The 17,997-nt window shown below is 41.7% G+C and overlaps 2 protein-coding genes and 1 pseudogene across 2 annotated transcripts in view; all 3 read right to left on the bottom strand.

The window, feature by feature from the left end:
* Nucleotides 1–8,551, bottom strand: part of LOC135239254 (uncharacterized) — a 52,423-nt gene extending 43,872 nt beyond the window's left edge. The window contains exons 1-2 of the mRNA XM_064307793.1: nucleotides 8,354–8,551; nucleotides 7,939–8,033 (exon numbers count right to left, since the gene is read on the bottom strand). Coding sequence (XP_064163863.1) covers nucleotides 7,939–8,032 — 94 coding nt within the window. The 5' untranslated portion in view covers nucleotide 8,033; nucleotides 8,354–8,551. The remainder of the gene's footprint in view (nucleotides 1–7,938; nucleotides 8,034–8,353) is intronic.
* LOC135257382 (fucolectin-4-like) lies at nucleotides 369–5,268 on the bottom strand. Its single transcript, XM_064340085.1, has 4 exons — nucleotides 5,182–5,268; nucleotides 2,077–2,171; nucleotides 1,219–1,513; nucleotides 369–779 (listed from the first exon to the last, which is right to left on the bottom strand). Exons 1-4 carry the CDS (start codon nucleotides 5,214–5,216, stop codon nucleotides 626–628), a joined length of 579 nt encoding a protein of 192 aa, XP_064196155.1. The 5' UTR covers nucleotides 5,217–5,268; the 3' UTR covers nucleotides 369–625.
* Nucleotides 8,552–15,518: 6,967 nt separating the features above from the next.
* On the bottom strand, nucleotides 15,519–17,689 carry LOC135257817 (fucolectin-4-like; annotated as a pseudogene).
* Nucleotides 17,690–17,997: the final 308 nt, after the last annotated feature.

The following is a 17,997-nucleotide window of genomic DNA, read 5'->3' as shown; positions in this document are numbered from 1 at the left end:
GTGCAGTACTTCCTCAATTTCAGTGGTAAATAAGTGTTTAAATAAGAACCAACAAAATGGGTGTGCCTGTCCAAAGTGATGGTATCCTGTTTGTTCTGACCTGTAAATGAATGTCCAGTTTGTGACAGGTGAGGTGCAGGTGTGGGACTCAAACTGGTTGTCTGTCGCTATTGTATCCAGTCATTGAATACCATAATGAGCAACTTAATAATTTGTTCAAAGGAAATTATTTCTGTTTGACTTTCATTACTGAACAGTTATTTAAGATTCCATCACAGAAAATGAATAAAACGTCCCAACACTTACATTCAAGACGACTTAACCCTGAGCAACCAACAATGTACTCAGCACACACAAGTGTATGTCAATGCTTTAAATGAGATGTTTATTTGATGCACTACAAAGAAAATCAGTCAATAAATGAACTTGCAGAAAGCAGACAAGTAGAACTTCAGCAAGTTTTCTGTACATGAAAACATGGAAATATAGTAAAATGGCAGCATGATTCCCAAATCCCAAAATAGTTAAATTGATTTCTTTACCCGCATTTCTAAACAGACTGGCTATAAAGCAATGAGTAGTTGTAGATGCAAACAAATTTTCAAAGCACTGCTTAGAAAAATTTTCAGTTGGCAGAAAGCAGAGCATTCACTTCCACTTCACAGAGTTGAAGGGATTCTGTTTTTGGGAGGTACACTGTGACGTAGCGTCCCGTCATTGTATATGGACAGTGGAAGGTTCTAGTCTCTCCTGTTGCCAAAGAGCCAATCACGCTGCACCTGCAAGAGGGAACAGAATAAAGTTGGTTAGCAGCTCATCGACATTGGTCTTTTAAAAAAATAATAACCATCCTAATTCTGAATAATATGGTGCTCTGTACCCCAGTTACAGTAGCTACTGTGTGGCGAGTGGGAAACTTATCATTTGGTTGGGGTGGAAATGGAAATTATTGGTCAGTATCGGCTGGCCTGTAGTCTGGTCTGTACTGGGCAGTGTAACTGGAGGACTGCAGTGTTAAACAGAGACGGCTGCTGGCAGCTCTCTCTCTCTAAAGGAGTAGTGCACACTTACCTGCACCGCCCTGAATAGACAGAGGATGTTGCACAGGTGAGACCGACATTATGAACACAACCCGGCGTTTAAAACCAAGAGAGGAAAAAACAATTTCTTGTTCTATTTCTGAATATAAGGTTCTGCACTGTAAAGATCAGTACTGACTGTGGATTATTGATGCCGTTGTCCTTCAGGTGTTTGCCGATGAGGATGCGAGCTCCACTGATCCTTTCTCCACAGCAGTCTCCTCTGTTGGTGATGGTGACGGAGGCGATTGTGTACACCTGCAGCAGATCCACCCTCCACCAGGGGTTGGGACTGTTTGTGGTGTGGGTGCAGGATCCATGATAGAAATTAGAATCTCGGTTTCCGTCAATGGCATTGCCAGCTGAGCTGAAAGCTGCCCATTCATTGCGTAGTCGTTCTGACTGAGTGGCCTTCCCACTTAAAGCCACATTCTCTGCGGGGGGGGGGGAGTTCACAACTGATACAGCATGGCTGTTTAAAATGCTGTCACTGCATTAGCACCCTGGCTCAATTACTGTGCACTGATCAGGAGTTTCAGCAGGAGCAGTAGACCTATAGACTGGACTACTGCAACTCACTCCTGGTCAGACTCCAACAACACTCTCTACAGTCCCTTCAGCTCATCCAACCACACCGCAGCAAGCACCCCCGGCCCCCCAACCACCCCGTGCCACCCCCCCCCCCATCCCCGCCCGCACTCCCTCTGTCTGCTTCCACTGGCACAGTGTAATTATGTCACTACTAGAGATTTCTAAACTGAACTGCACTTATATTCACTTAAATGATCAAATGATCCACAGCAGAAATACTTTGCCATACTCTTTGTCCACATTTCCAAATATCGTATTTTATTCTCTCAACATTAATGTCAAATTACAGATCCAAATTCATCGTAAAATGGTTAAAGTTCTGGCACTTTTTCAGAGAAGCATTTGATACAAGCTTTCAGACACAGGTGGTTTCCATGGCAGTGCATGTGCATGGGGTGGAGTGTACCTTCTACATATCCGTCAGGAACGTCAGCTGAACCTTGCTTGAAGGTTGAAATGGCCAAGATTTGAAAAAGTAACATAATCGTTTTCACCACCATCCTGGAAAAGAAGAATTATTTTTTAATATTTGTTCATGGAGAAAATATTCTGATGAAAATGGAAATGTGAGTCGGTTCTTTAAAAAAAACTTATTTATCACTGAAATTGATAAATTGAAAATTTTATGCTGTAAGTTTGACATTTGACAGCTTTGTCTTCCAATGCTAAGCATTATGAAGGTAATGCCTGCTAGCTAACTTAGCGTAGATATTCAGATAGTTTGCACCATCACTGATGGGTCCTTTGAAGCAACATAACTTTAAGGAACATTAAGTGTTTTCACAAATAAATTAAATCAATGTGAAGATCAAAGGTTAACCCACAAGCAGTTTCTAAACATAGAAAACAAAATCTGTGTCATGTGGATGGTTTAGCTTGGCTACTTTTTCTCGAATGAAAAAACAGTCAAATGGAGTATGAATGTTCAATAAATTATTTGATAAGTCGGAAATGAGTTCATCATCAATTTTTCAAAGATTGCTAATGTAGAGCTTTGCAAGTAGATCTGCAGGTAGGTCTAAACAGCAATCTTACCTGTCAGTAAGGCTGCACGTTTTCACTGGTCGATCTTTGGTATTGTTGACTAGTCAGTTGGAATGTGGATGTGTTTAGGATGGTGCCTCTTAAATACGTCAAAATGGGAGTGCCTGCTCAAAGTGATGGTCTCTTGTTTGTTCTGGCCACACAGGTGTGGGATGAGCTTCCCACTGCAGTCAGGACAGCAGAAACCCTGCCCATCTTCCCAAACATACTGAAGACTCAGCTCCTCCTTTTTCTGAATGTCCCTCGAGGACAATGTTCTTGGTGTGGTAAAAATAGGTTTTCTGCCAAGAGATACTTTTGTTACAATACAAGTTGTTTATTGGTAGGTTTGTGTTACACTTATTGATTATAAATGAGCATCTTTGCATTGGAGAGGCAGCATCTTTGTACAGCCGACAAGAACTCTGGGGGGGGGGGGGGGGGGGGGGGGGTTCTACCATGTTAGCGGGGGGAGATTGCCAAAGTTGCAAGAAGTTGCCAAATTTGTCACTAGTCGCTAGATAAGAATATTTTAGTCGCTAGGGAAGTGAAAAAGTCCCTAAATTGGCAGCACTACAAGCTTGGTGCCGCTCTTGTGCACAGTGATGCATGTGTGACATCACCAACACTTTCTGATATACTTCATTGCCAGTTAGAGACAACATTTTGCAGAAAAAAGCATTATTGCATAAGCTAATTTGTAAATGGATTTCAAATGCTTAGATTTATATTGTTTAATGTTTTAGCTTCAGGTCTTCTGTGGCGTCACTTTGGGGCAGCCAATCAGCGGCCAGCAGGTAGCGTGTAGCGTGTACAAACGGCTGTTGCTACGCGACACACGCCATGCCTTGGGGGGTATGTATTCTGGGCACCATTCTTTAGTTCTGGGACAGCTTCACGCACATTTTCATGTGAAAACTAAACATCCTGCAGAGAGAGAGTGAGTCCATCATTAGACATCAATACAACAACAAATCCAGACAAATATTATTTTTCCGGGTCCATCTTCACAGATGCATGCATGAGATATCCAGACATCCTGGTGAAAAAGGATCCATCAGGATGCAGTTGATTTAGGGATACTAACTATAGTGAAAGCAACAGGTGCTTCTACACAGGTGTGTTTCCTGAGTTAATATTAAGTTACATCTCAGCATGCACACTGCTGTGTATGTTTTGGCTACTGTGGCTGAAAGAAGAGCCATCATGTGACTGGAAGAGGTGTTGTTCCGACCATTTGTTCCAAGCCGTGAAAAACGCAGAAGCATGGCTGAATTACCACACTTCTCCCGCAGAAAAAGAAAAATTAATTTATTTGTCCTTTTACAGCAACAAAGGATGAATGAAAAGTGGTTGTAAATTAGTCCTTGTAGTCAAACTTAACGAAAAACTGGTTACAAAATGAATTGATGAGGAAGAGTGTGGTCAAAATAGTGTTTTTTTACCAAGCTCCCCATCTTCCATCGGCTAACCCGAAATACAACTGCGCCTCACGTCATATAGCCTTTGTCCTCTCACGTCACCTCAAACATGGCATTAGGCATATGAAACATAAGTATAATTCAAAACCATTAAACATAATCAAAGGCCATACCTCAAAACATAAATCTTAATTCAGTATGTTAAATGAAAATGGCTATAACAGATGTGGTTGTTGGGTCACATTTAGTCCGAGCTTCAGTGTCTAACCCAGTATTCACACAGCGAGAAACTTGGTGGGCCAGTTAGTTGCTGGATGACCGTTCTTTTTCTATGAAGCTGAGTGTTATGCATTTAGATCTGTATGCAGGGTGAACGGCCTGCCATACAGAAGATGTACCATCGCTCACATGACCATAGGCAAGCCAGTGCCCCTCTCTCAACAGAGTATTCTTGTTCAGCTGGTGGAAGTGCTGAATGTGCAAAAGCCATCAGGGGCTTTTCCCCTCATTACATTACAGATGCTTAGAACTTATCCAGAGCGTAGTCAATCCATTTATACAGCTGGATATTTTACTGAAGCAAATCAGGTTAAGCACGGGTACAATGGAGTCAACAACAGTCTGGTAGGCTCAGTCATTTCTATCAGATCAAATCCACACTGAGGAGCCATCGGCAAGAGGAGATGGTTACGCGGCTAATGCTAATCTCAAGATCAACGGGAACTTATGAGACATTCAGTTACAAGTCAACAACTGCCAACTTCCACACTGATGTATAGCTGCATATGAAAGGACACAGCCTAGTGTTTGAATATCATAACCCTAATTTAGCGAAGAGCTGAGTCTTCAGTATGTTTGATTCATGTTGGCAGGGTTCATGTTGTCCTGATTGCAGTGGGAGTCATCTTGAATGAAAGTGTTGGGACTTTTTATTCATTTGCTGTGAAAATCTTAAATAACTGTTCAATAATTTTAGTTAAACTTAGTCTTTTGACACAAATTATCATTTTGTGTTATTTAATGACTGGATACAATAACAGAAAACCAGCTTGATTCCTGTACCTTACCTGCCCAAAACTGGATAACACCTGGGACTGAACATGAAGTTAGAATTAAAGACTCTGGCTCTTCTCTGGGACCTCACCTGAAAGGGACAAAAATTGTAACTGAGATTAGGTAGTGCTTAAACCATCCTCATAATCACAGATGCCATAGTGTTAGAAAACCAAATCTTGACGGTTTTTTCTCACAGTGCGGTCAATAAGTGCATAAATATTGATTATACTAATTCAGCAGTGGGAGTCAGTAGTGCCATCGTAGGGAGTAGAAAATGAACGCATTGGACGTGTTGGGATTGCGTGGGGGGTTCGGACCCAAACGCAGAGGGCAAAAAACACAAAACTCCAAAATGGAAGGAGAACAAAAGACTTTACTTAACGAGGGAACAAAGGGAACAGAAGGGAACAAAAAACCTCTCAGGGCAACCTTAAACAAACAAGGAAAACTTTAAAACATGGAACAAGGAAACATCCAAAAAACACTAGAAGATCAGGGCATAGGCAAAAACACAAGGAGCAGAGGCTTACGAACAAACAATCTCATATTACCACAAGGATCCAGCACCTGAGTCAAGGGAGGGGGAAACTTAAATAGAACACACTGACGAGACACAGGAGGGCACCATGAACAATCAGGCCACAGAGAGGGAAGGGAAAACGAGACAATTGAAAACAATGATTGGACAATTGGAAACAATCATACAATTAACACAGGGGGAGCAGGACACAAAACAGAAGTGCAGCCATCTGGCGGCCCAACAGGGAAAACGCAGACAAACACAAGACCATGACAGGACGGCCATTTCAAACACAGTGATTGTGGCAGGTAATGTTCTGTCTAAAGATCTACAGGTGGATGACAAACTACAGAACATGGTGTTAAAAGCATTCAGAGATCAAGTGAAAAGCAACAGTGACAAGGAAGAACTCCCTGTGGCAGATGGGAAGAAATCTCGGAAGGAACCAGGCTCTCAGGGGAAACCCATCCTCCTCTGAGTGTAGATTCTAATCATCGTATTTACAGCATGAGCCACCCAGAGGCCCACACAGAAAAACCCAAATTCTTTACTCCCATTACCCAGAGCAAACTAGTCAAAACAGTTTCTTCTTCCCAATCATTCACCAGTCTTCTAGACCCCCTTCATGACAGTCTGAGACACTTCAAAATGATATTTTCGAAATTATCATGTCTTCAGAAATCTAACCGCATCATGAAACAAAAATACAACATCACAATACAGTCAGTTACAGTAGTATATTTTTTTCAGTTAATTCCAAGGTTGTACTATGTTATTTGACCTGCAGAGGGCGCCAGTAGGACAATTACAGAAGAGCATCAACCAATGATAGATAAAGCCTGAGTGCTCTTTACACAGAACATTTACTATGAGTGAGATAGAATTTAAACCACATTAGAGCTTCCCTGAGAGGCCGACTGACTGATCTAGCCTGCAGAGGAGAATGTGGTGGTCAATGGTATCAAAGACAGCACTCAGGTCAAGTAGGAGAAGAATAGAGTTCAGCCACAATTCAGTGAGAGAAACAAATCATTCATTACTAAGGCAAGGGCTGTCTCAGTGCTATGGTGCTTCCTACACACAGACTGAAACCTCTCATACACTCTGGTAGCTTGTAGAAAAGAAGAAAGCTCTTCAGTTATATATTTCTCAAAGATCTTTGAAGGACATGCGAGGATCGACATAGGTCTATAATTAGTCAGCTCAGTAGGATCCAAATTTGGTTTCTTGAGTAGTGGCTTGATTTCACGTAGCCTGATAATAATGAAGATTTAATAATCTGATTAATTCGTTTGCCATGAAGAGGCAATAGCTCCTAAATTAGTTGAGTTGAGTTTAGGTTGGAAAAATCGGGGAGGGAAATTATGGATTGTGTCAATAAAGCTGTCACTGACTGGTGTGCAGGCAAATATATTTTCTTTCATTTCTATTATTTTACTGCTAAAGAAAATTAAGAATATAATATTAATCAAGAAGCAGGAATTTGAGGATTAGTTCCTGTGTAATTAGTTCAGCAAATGTGTTGATTAGAAACTCAGGATTATTCATATTTCCTTTCGAAAAGCTCCTAAAAGCAAGAAGAACTAGGCAAGTTCATTCCCAATATGGCCCTCCCACGTAAGCCACATTCTCTGTGGGGGGGGGGGGATTATCACAACTGATTCAACATGGCTGTTTAAATGCTGTCACTGCATTAGCACCCTGGCTCAATTACTGTGCACTGATCAGGAGTTTAAGCAGGAGCAGTTGACCTCTAGACTGGACTACTGCAACTCGCTCCTGGTCAGACTCCTACAGCACTCTCTACAGCCCCTTCAGCTCATCCAACCACACCGCAGCAAGCACCCCCGCACCCCCAACCACCCCGTGCCACCCCCCCTCCCCATCCCCGGCCCCCAACCACCCCTGCCACCCCCCCAACCACCCCCGTGCCACACACCCCCATCCCCGCACCGCACTCCTCCATCTGCTTCCACTGGCACAGTGTAATCAGAGGTTTCTAAACTGAACTGCACTTATATTCACTTAAATGATCAAATGAACCACAACTGAAAAAATTGTTGCTGGTCCACATTTCCAAATAACATTTTCTCTCTCACTTTCAAAACCTTATTGTCAAATCACAGATCTTAGTAGATGTTAAAGGATAAAGGTTGAAGTTCTCGTCCTCTTTCGTCTGTACATTTGACACAACATTTCAGGCACAGGTGGTTTCCATGGCAGTGCGTGTGCATGGGGAGGAGTGTACCTTCTACGTATCCATCAGGAACGAGAGCTGAAGCTTGCTTGAGGGTTGAAATGGCCAAGATTTGAAAAAGTAACATAATCATGTTCACCTTCATCCTGGAAAAGAAGCAATTATTCATTAATATTTGTTAAAAGTCATATTTGTTCATTGAGAAAATATTATGATGAATCGAATAAATTAAATGTCAAGATCACAAGTTAACTCACATGCAGTTTATAAACACAGGAAACATTTGTGAGATGGATTCTCAGCTTCATTACATTTTTCTCATAAAAATAAGCACAAAAGTTCAATAAAATGTCTGCCAGCTTTCCAAAGTTTGAAGCTGGAAATGAGTTCATCAATAATTTTTGAAAGATTGCTAATGTAGAGTTTTGCAAGTTGATCTGCAGGTAGGTCTAAATGGTAATCTTACCCGTCCGTAAGGTTGCAGGTTTTCACCGGTGGATCTTTGGTAGATAATTGTTGACTAGTCAGTTGGAATGTGGATGTGTTTGGGATGGCGCCTCTTAAATATCCCTAAATGGGAGTGCTTGCTCAACGTGATGGTCTCCTGTCTGTTCTGGCCACACAGGTGTGGGATGAGCTTCCCACTGCAATCAGGACAACATGAACCCTGCCCACATGAATCTTTCCAAACATACTGAAGACTCAGCTCTTCGCTAAATTAGGGTTATGATATTCAAACACCAGGCTGTGTCTTTTCATGTGCAGCTATACATCATGGTGTGGTTGTTGGCAGTTGTTGACTTGTAACTGAATGTCTCATAAGTTCCCGTTGATCTTGAGATTAGCATTAGCCGCGTAACCATCTCCTCCTGCCGATGGCTCCTCAGTGTGGATTTGATCTGATAGAAATGACTTAGCCTACCAGACCGTTGTTGACTCCATTGTACCCGTGCTTAACCTGATTTGCTTCAGTAAAATATCCAGCTGTATAAATGGGTAAATATAAATTGAGTACGCTCTGGATAAGTTCTAAGCATCTGTAATGTAATGAGGGGAAAAGCCCCTGATGGCTTTTGCACATTCAGCACTTCCACCAGCTGAACAAGAATACTCTGTTGAGAGAGGGGCACTGGCTTGCCTATGGTCATGTGAGCGATGGTACATCTTCTGTATGGCAGGCCGTTCACCCTGCATACAGATCTAAATGCATAACACTCAGCTTCATAGAAAAAGAACGGTCATCCAGCAACTAACTGGCCCAACAAGTTTCTCGCTGTGTGAATACTGGGTTAGACACTGAAGCTCAGACTAAATGTGACCCATGCACATGCACTGCCATGAAAACCACCTGTGACAGCTGCCAGCAGCCATCTCTGTTTAACACTGCAGTCCTCCAGTTACACTGCGCAGCACAGACCAGACTACAGACCTGCCAACACTGACTAAACCTTTCAATTTCCATCCCAACCCCCGTCACACAGTAGCGACAGTAACTGGGGTACAGAGCACCATATTATTCAGGATTAGGATGGATATTATTTTAAAAGAAGGCCATAATCGATGAGTCTCATATAAACTCTATTCTGTTCTCTCTTGCAGGTGCACCATGGTTGGCATAATGGCAGCAGGAGAGACTAGAACCTTTCGCTGTCTGTATCATGCCATTTTACTATATTTCACAACTGGATTGTCCAAGACAATATATGACCACTCAGTCTCAAAAGGAACATCTCTACGCGTAAAACCAATGGGAAGGTTGTATATTTATTCAATATTTAGTCCCAGATATTGACTGTAGAATGACATGGTATCATTTTTTAAAACTTTTTGTCGTTTATTTCGTTATTCAGTCAGCATCATTTTCAATGCTGTATAGGCATATCTTAGGACTATAGTCGGGTTTATCTTGTTGCTATGACGGAGTACGATTTTTGAGTGGTGAAAGAATATTTTTATGAATGCCCAGATAGACAATATAAATGTGGGAAACAGCGGATGTCCTTGCACAACTCTCTTCAAAACACTCAGCACACCAGGCTGCTAGCTGCTCTGCCAGCTCTCTGTTTGCTGACTTACTGTTGGTGATAAAGCCCACCACTGTTGATACATCAGCAAACATGATAATGTTATTGGAGGTAAACAGTCATGGGTCATCAGTGTGAAGAGCAGTGGGGGGGGGGGGTGGCTTACCTTGAACCTTACTCCTACACTGAGCCTTGCAGGTGGCAGGTCCATGTGATGATCCCACGTGGACATTTTTGGGCTGAACCCAGCCGACGTGCGTGGGCTACCCGACCTCCAGGTACTTGCCACCCCCGGGCCTGGCTCTGGACCTGGCTCCAGGTAACCCTATTCCGGGCGGGGAAACTGTATTTAATATATTATATTATATATTAACTGTATTTTTACTGCACATACAGAAGGGGACTACTGGTTCGTCTGGGTATTTTGCCTCAGACAGGTTTGTAGTCTGGTCTGTACTGCGCAGTGTAACTGGAGAACTGCAGTGTTAAACAGAGACGGCTGCTGGCAGCTCTCTCTTTCTAAAGGAGTAGTGCACACTTACCTGCAGCGCCCTGAATAGACAGAGGATGTTGCACAGGTGAGACCAACATTATGAACACGACCTGGAATTTCAAACCAAGAGAGGAAAAAAATATTTTTTGTTCTATTTCTGAATATGAGGCTCTGTTCTTCAGTCTCTTCGGCTCATGCAGTTCACACTAGCTTTCAACCTCTCCAAATTCTCCAATCTCCAATCTCAAACCCCCCCGCCCCCCAACCCCCGCTCCCTCCACCTGTTTCCACTGGCACAGTGTAATTATATCACTGCCAGAGGTTTCTGAACTGAACTGCACTTATATTCACTTAAATGATCAAATGAACCACAGCAGAAAGACTTTGCCTTATTGTTGGTCCATATTTCAAAATAACATTTTCTTTCCCTCTCTCTCAAAACATCATTGTCAAATAACTGATCCAGGGTGGCAGTGGAGTGTGATGGGTAAGGTGTTGGTCCTAACCTGACGGTCTGAGCAAGGTACTTAACCTGCTTTGCTTTAGTATATATCCAGCCAGCATTAAAAAAATGTTTTTTAAGTTGTGTAAGTCGCTCTGGATAAGAGCATCTGCTAAATACCTGTGATGTGAAGAGGAAAGGTTCAGGTTCTCGCCCTCCTGCAGACTTTCAGGCACAGGTGGTTTCCATGGCAGTGCATGTGCATGGGGAGGAGTGTACCTTGTGTGTATCTGTCAGGAACATGAGCTGAGTCTGACTTGAGGATTGAAATTCCCAAGATTTGAAAAAGTAACATAATCGTTTTGACCTTCATCCTGGAAAAGAGGCAATTATTAATGAATATTTATTCATTTAGAAAATATTCTTATGATAATGGAAATTTGACAGTCGATTCTTTAAAAAAAAAAGTTTGACATTTCACCACTGTCTTCCAACTCTAAGCATTATGAAGGTAATGCCTGCTAGCTAACTTAGCGTAGATATTCAGATAGTTTGCACCACCACTGATGGGTCCTTTGAAGCAACATAACTTTAAGGAACATTAAGTGTTTTCACAAATAAATTAAATCAATGTGAAGATCACAGGTTAACCCACAAGCAGTTTCTAAACATAGAAAACAAAATCTGTGTCGTGTGGATGTTTAGCTTGGCTACATTTTCTCGAATGAAAAAACAGTCAAATGGAGTATGAATGTTCAATAAATTATTTGATAAGTCGGAAATGAGTTCATCAATTTTTCAAAGATTGCTAATGTAGAGCTTTGCAAGTAGATCTGCAGGTAGGTCTAAACAGCAATCTTACCTGTCAGTAAGGCTGCACGTTTTCACTGGTCGATCTTTGGTAGTTAATTGTTGACTAGTCAGTTGGAATATGAATGTGTCCAGGATGGTGCCTCTTAAATACCCCAAAATGGGTGTCCCTGCTCAAAGTGATGGTCTCTTGTTTGTTCTGGCCACACAGGTGTGGAATGAGCTTCCCACTGCAGTCAGGACAGCAGAAACCCTGCCCATCTTCCCAAACATACTGAAGACTCAGCTCCTCCTTTTTGTCCTTCCTGAATGTCCCTTGAGGACAATGTTCTTGGTGTGGTAAAAATAGGTTTTCTGCCAAGAGATACTTTTGTTACAATACAAATTGTTTATTGGTAGGTTTGTTTTACACTTATTGATTATAAATGAGCATCTTTGCCTTGGAGAGGCAGCATCTTTGTACAGCCGACAAGAACTCTGGGGGGGGGGGGGGGGGTGCTACCGTGTTAGCGGTGGGGGGGGCGGGCTACTGTGTTGGGGGGTTCTACCATGTTAGTGGGGGGAGATTGCCAAAGTTGCCAAATTTGTCACTAGTCGCTAGATAAGAATATTTTAGTCGCTAGGGAAGTGAAAAAGTCGCTAAATTGGCAGCACTACAAGCATGGTGCCGCTCTTGTGCACAGTGATGCATGTGTGACATCACCAACACGTTCTGATGTTCTTCATTGCCAGTTAGAGACAACGTTTTGCAGAAAAAAGCTTAGATTTGTAATGTGTTTAATGTTTTAGCTTCAGGTCTTCTGTGGTGTCACTTTGGGGCAGCCAATCAGCGGCCAGCAGCTAGCGTGTAGCGTGTACAAACGGCTGTCGCTACGCGACACACGCCATGCCTTGGGGGGTATGTATTCTGGGCACCATTCTTTAGTTCTGGGACACGCACATTTTCATGTGAAAACTAAAAATCCTGCACAGAGAGAGAGAGTGTCCATCATTAGACATCAATACAACAACAAATCCAGACAAATATTATTTTTCCGGGTCCATCTTCACAGACGCATGCATGAGATATCCAAACATCCTGGTGAAAAAGGATCCATCAGGATGCAGTTGATTTATGGATACTAACTATAGTGAAAGCAGCAGGTGCTTCTACACAGGTGTGTTTCCTGAGTTCATATTAAGTTACATCTCAGCATGCACACTGCTGTGTATGTTTTGGCTACTGTGGCTGAAAGAAGAGCCATCATGTGACTGGAAGAGGTGGTGTTCCGACCATTTGTTCGAATCTGTGAAAAACGCAGAAGCATGGCTGACTTACCACACTTCTCCCGCAGAAAAATAAAAATTAATTTATTTGTCCTTTTACAGCAACAAAGTGTGAATGAAAAGTGGTTGTAAATTAGTCCTTGTAGTCAAACTTAACAAAACTGGTTACAAAATGAATTTATAAGGAAGAGTGTGGTCAAAAGTGTTTTTTACCAAGCTCCCCATTTTCCATCGGCTAGCCCGAAATACAACTGTGCCTCACGTCATATAGCCTTTGCCCTCTCACGTCACCTCAAACGTGGCATTAGGCATATGAAACATAAGTATAATTCAAAACCATTAAACAATCATCAAAGGCCATACCTCAAAACATAAATCTTAATTCAGTATGTTAAATGAAAATGGCTATAACAGATGTGGTTGTTGGGTCACATTTGGTCCAAGCTTCAGTGTCTAACCCAGTATTCACACAGCGAGAAACTTGTTGGGCCAGTTAGTTGCTGGATGACCGTTCTTTTTCTATGAAGCTGAGTGTTATGCATTTAGATCTGTATGCAGGGTGAACGGCCTGCCACACAGAAGATGTACCATCGCTCACATGACCATAGGCAAGCCAGTGCCCCTCTCTCAACAGCTGAGTATTCTTGTTCAGCTGGTGGAAGTGCTGAATGTGCAAAAGCCATCAGGGGCTTTTCCCCTCATTACATTACAGATGCTTAGAACTTATCCAGAGCGTAGTCAATCCATTTATACAGCTGGATATTTTACTGAAGCAAATCAGGTTAAGCACGGGTACAATAGAGTCAACAACAGTCTGGTAGGCTCAGTCATTTCTATCAGATCAAATCCACACTGAGGAGCCATCAGCAGGAGGAGATGGTTACGCGGCTAATGCTAATCTCAAGATCAACGGGAAATTATGAGACATTCAGTTACAAGTCAACAACTGCCAACTTCCACACTGTGATGTATAGCTGCACATGAAAGGACACAGCCTGGTGTTTGAATATCATAACCCTAATTTAGCGAAGAGCTGAGTCTTCAGTATGTTTGATTCATGTTGGCAGGGTTCATGTTGTCCTGATTGCAGTGGGAAGCTCATCCAACACCTGTGTGGCCAGAACAGACAGGAGACCATCACGTTGAGCAAGCACTCCCATTTAGGGGTATTTAAGAGGCACCATCCTAAACACATCCACATTCCAACTGAATAGTCAACAATTATCTACCAAAGATCCACCGGTGAAAACCTGCAACCTTACGGACAGGTAAGATTACCATTTAGACCTACCTGCAGATCAACTTGCAAAACTCTACATTAGCAATCTTTCAAAAATTATTGATGAACTCATTTCCAGCTTGAAACTTTGGAAAGCTGGCAGACATTTTATTGAACATTAATGCTTATTTTTATGAGAAAATGTAATAAAGCTGAGAATCCATCTCACAAATGTTTCCTATGTTTAGAAACTGCATGTGAGTTAACTTGTAATCTTGACATTGAATTTATTTGTGGAAAACCTTTGATGTTTAATAGATATGTTGCTTCAAAAGTTGAATCAGTTGTGGTGCAAACAATCTGAATATCTACAGTAAGTTAGCTTGCAGGCATTACCTTCATAATGCTTAGCATTGGAAAACAAAGCTGTCATATATAAACTTATTTCATAAAATTGTATGAGTCAATTTCAATGTCAAAAAGTTTTTTTTAAGAACCGATTCATCATAATATTTTCTCAATGAACAAATATGACTTTTAACAATATTAATGAATAATTGCTTCTTTTCCAGGATGAAGGTGAAAATGATTATGTTACTTTTTCAAATCTTGGCGATTTCAACCCTCAAGTCAGATTCAGCTGACATTCCTGAGGGATACACGCAAGGTACACTCCACCCCATGCACACGCACTGCCATGGAAACCACCTGTGCCTGAAATGTTGTGTCAAATGTACAGATGAAAGAGGACGAGAACTTCAGCCTTTATCCTTTAACATCTACTAAGATCTGTGATTTGACAATAAGGTTTTGAAAGTGAGAGAGAAAACGTTATTTGGAATATATTGTAGATCTTTAGACCAAACATTACCTGCCATAATCACTGAGATTGAAATTGTCTTCCAGTGCGTTCATTTTCTACTCCCTACGATTGCACTACTGACTCCCACTGCTGAATTAGTATAATCAATATTTATGCACTTATTGACTGTACTGTGAGAAAAAACCCCGTCAAGATTTGGTTTTCTAACACTATGGAATCTGTGATTATGAGGATGATTTAAGCACTACCTCATCTCAGTTTGTGGCGGGTGAGGTGCAGGTGTGGAATCAAACTGGTTTTCTGTTGCTATTGTATTCAATCATTAAATAACACAAAATTATTTGTTCAAAAATTAATTTAAGTTTGACTAGAATTTTTTGAAAGTTATTTAATATTGTATCACAGAAAAATGAATAAAAAGTCCCAACACTTTCATTCAAGATGACTTTACCCTGAGCAACCAGCAGTGTACTGAGCACACATCAATGCTTTAAAAATGAGATTTTTTTGATGCATTTACAAAGAAAATCAGTCAATAGATGAACTTGAGAACATGTATGTCAATGCCTTAAATGTTTATTTGAAAATTGAGTGTCTATTTGATGTGCTAAAAAAAAAAAAGAAGTCATAAATCAATTTGCAGAAAGAACTCAAGCAGAACTTAAAAAGGGTTTTTTTTTTGTAGACTCTTGACAGCATAATCCCAAAATCCAAAAAGAGTAAAATTTTATTTCATTACCCCATTTCAGATTCACTGCATCTGACTGTAAAGAAACAATCACGTTTAAATACGAAGGAATTTGCAAACTACTTAACAAGGGGCAGGAAATAAACATTCACTTCCACTTCACAGAGGTGAAGGGATTCTGCAGTTGGAAGGTACACTGTGACGTAGCGTCCAATCATTGGCTGGGGACAGTGAAAGGTTTTAGTCTCTCCTGTTGCCATAGAGCTAATCACACTGCACCTGCAGGAGGAACAGAATAAAGTTGGTTAGTGGCTCATTGACTTTGGTCTTCTTTCTGAATAATATTCACCCTAATTCTGAATAATATGGTGCTCTGTACCCCAGTTATAGTAGCTACTGATTCAGGGGGAAGCTTACAATGTGGTGGGGTGGAAATGGAAATGATTGGTCAGTGTGGGCAGGTCTGTAGTCTGGTTTCTGTACTGTGCAGTGTAACTGAGGATTGCAGTGTTAAACAGAGACGGCTGCTGGCAGCTCTCTCTTTTAAAGGAGTAGTGCACACTTACCTGCACCGCCCTGAATAGACAGAGGATGTTGCACAGGTGAGACTGACATTATGAACACAACCCGGTGTTTAAAACAAGAGAGGAAAACTATTTTTTGTTCTATTTCTGAATATAAGGCTCTACACTGTAGAGATCAGTACTGACTGTGGATTATTGATTCCGTTGTCCTTCAGGTGTTTGCCGATGAGGATCTGAGCTCCACTGATCCTTTCTCCACAGCAGTCCCCTCTGTTGGTGATGGTGACGGAGTGATTGTACACCTGCTTCAGGTCCACCCTCCACCAGGGTTGGCCTCTCCCGAGGAGTGGGTGCAGGATCCATGGTAGAAATTAGAATCTCGGTTTCCATCAATGGCATTGCTTGCATGGATAAAGCAGCATGTTCCCCCCGCAGTTGTGCTGACTGAGTGGCCTTCCTCGTATAGCCACATTCTCTGTGGGGGAGGGGGAGATTATCACAACTGATACAGCATGGCTTTTTAAAAAATGCTGTCACTCATCAGCACCCTGGTTCAATTACTGTGCACTTATCAGGAGTTTCAGCAGGAGCAGTAGACCTCTAGACTGGACTACTGCACCCCCTGCTGGTCAGACTCCACAGCACTCTCTACAGCCCCTTCAGCTCATGCAGATCGCCACAGCAGCACCCCCCTCCCCCCCCCCCCACCCTCGCACTTCCTCCACCTGCTTCAACTGGCACAGTGTAAATATGTCACTACCAGAGGTTTCTAAACTCTATTGCACTTATATTCACTTAAATGATCAAATGAACCACAACTGAAAAAATTGTTGCTGGTCCACATTTCCAAATAACGTTTTCTCTCTCACTTTCAAAACCTTATTGTCAAATCACAGATCCAAGTAGATGTTAAAGGATAAAGGTTGAAGTTCTCGTCCTCTTTCGTCTGTACATTTGACACAACATTTCAGGCACAGGTGGTTTCCATGGCAGTGCGTGTGCATGGGGTGGAGTGTACCTTCTACGTATCCGTCAGGAACGTCAGCTGAACCTTGCTTGAGGGTTGAAATGGCCAAGATTTGAAAAAGTAACATAATCATTTTCACCTTCATCCTGGAAAAGATGCAATTATTCATTAATATTTGTTAAAAGTCATATTTGTTCATTGAGAAAATATTATGATGAATCGAATAAATTCAATGTCAAGATCACAAGTTAACTCACATGCAGTTTATAAACACAGGAAACATTTGTGAGATGGATTCTCAGCTTCATTACATTTTTCTCATAAAAATAAGCACAAAAGTTCAATAAAATGTCTGCCAGCTTTCCAAAGTTTGAAGCTGGAAATGAGTTCATCAATAATTTTTGAAAGATTGCTAATGTAGAGTTTTGCAAGTTGATCTGCAGGTAGGTCTAAATGGTAATCTTACCCGTCCGTAAGGTTGCAGGTTTTCACCGTGGATCTTTGTAGATAATTGTTGACTAGTCAGTTGGAATGGATGTGTTTGGGATGGCGCTCTTAAATATCCCTAAATGGGAGTGCTTGCTCAACGGATGGTCTCCTGTCTGTTCTGGCCACACAGGTGTGGGATGAGCTTCCACTGCAATCAGGACAACATGAACCCTGCCCACATGAATCTTTCCAAACATACTGAAGACTCAGCTCTTCGCTAAATTAGGGTTATGATATTCAAACACAGGCTGTGTCTTTTCATGTGCAGCTATACATCATGGTGTGGTTGTTGGCAGTTGTTGACTTGTAACTGAATGTCTCATAAGTTCCCGTTGATCTTGAGATTAGCATTAGCCGCGTAACCA

Source organism: Anguilla rostrata, chromosome 1, assembly GCF_018555375.3.
Source record: "Anguilla rostrata isolate EN2019 chromosome 1, ASM1855537v3, whole genome shotgun sequence".
Lineage (NCBI taxonomy): Eukaryota > Metazoa > Chordata > Actinopteri > Anguilliformes > Anguillidae > Anguilla > Anguilla rostrata.
This window is presented reverse-complemented; position numbering and strand designations above follow the sequence as displayed.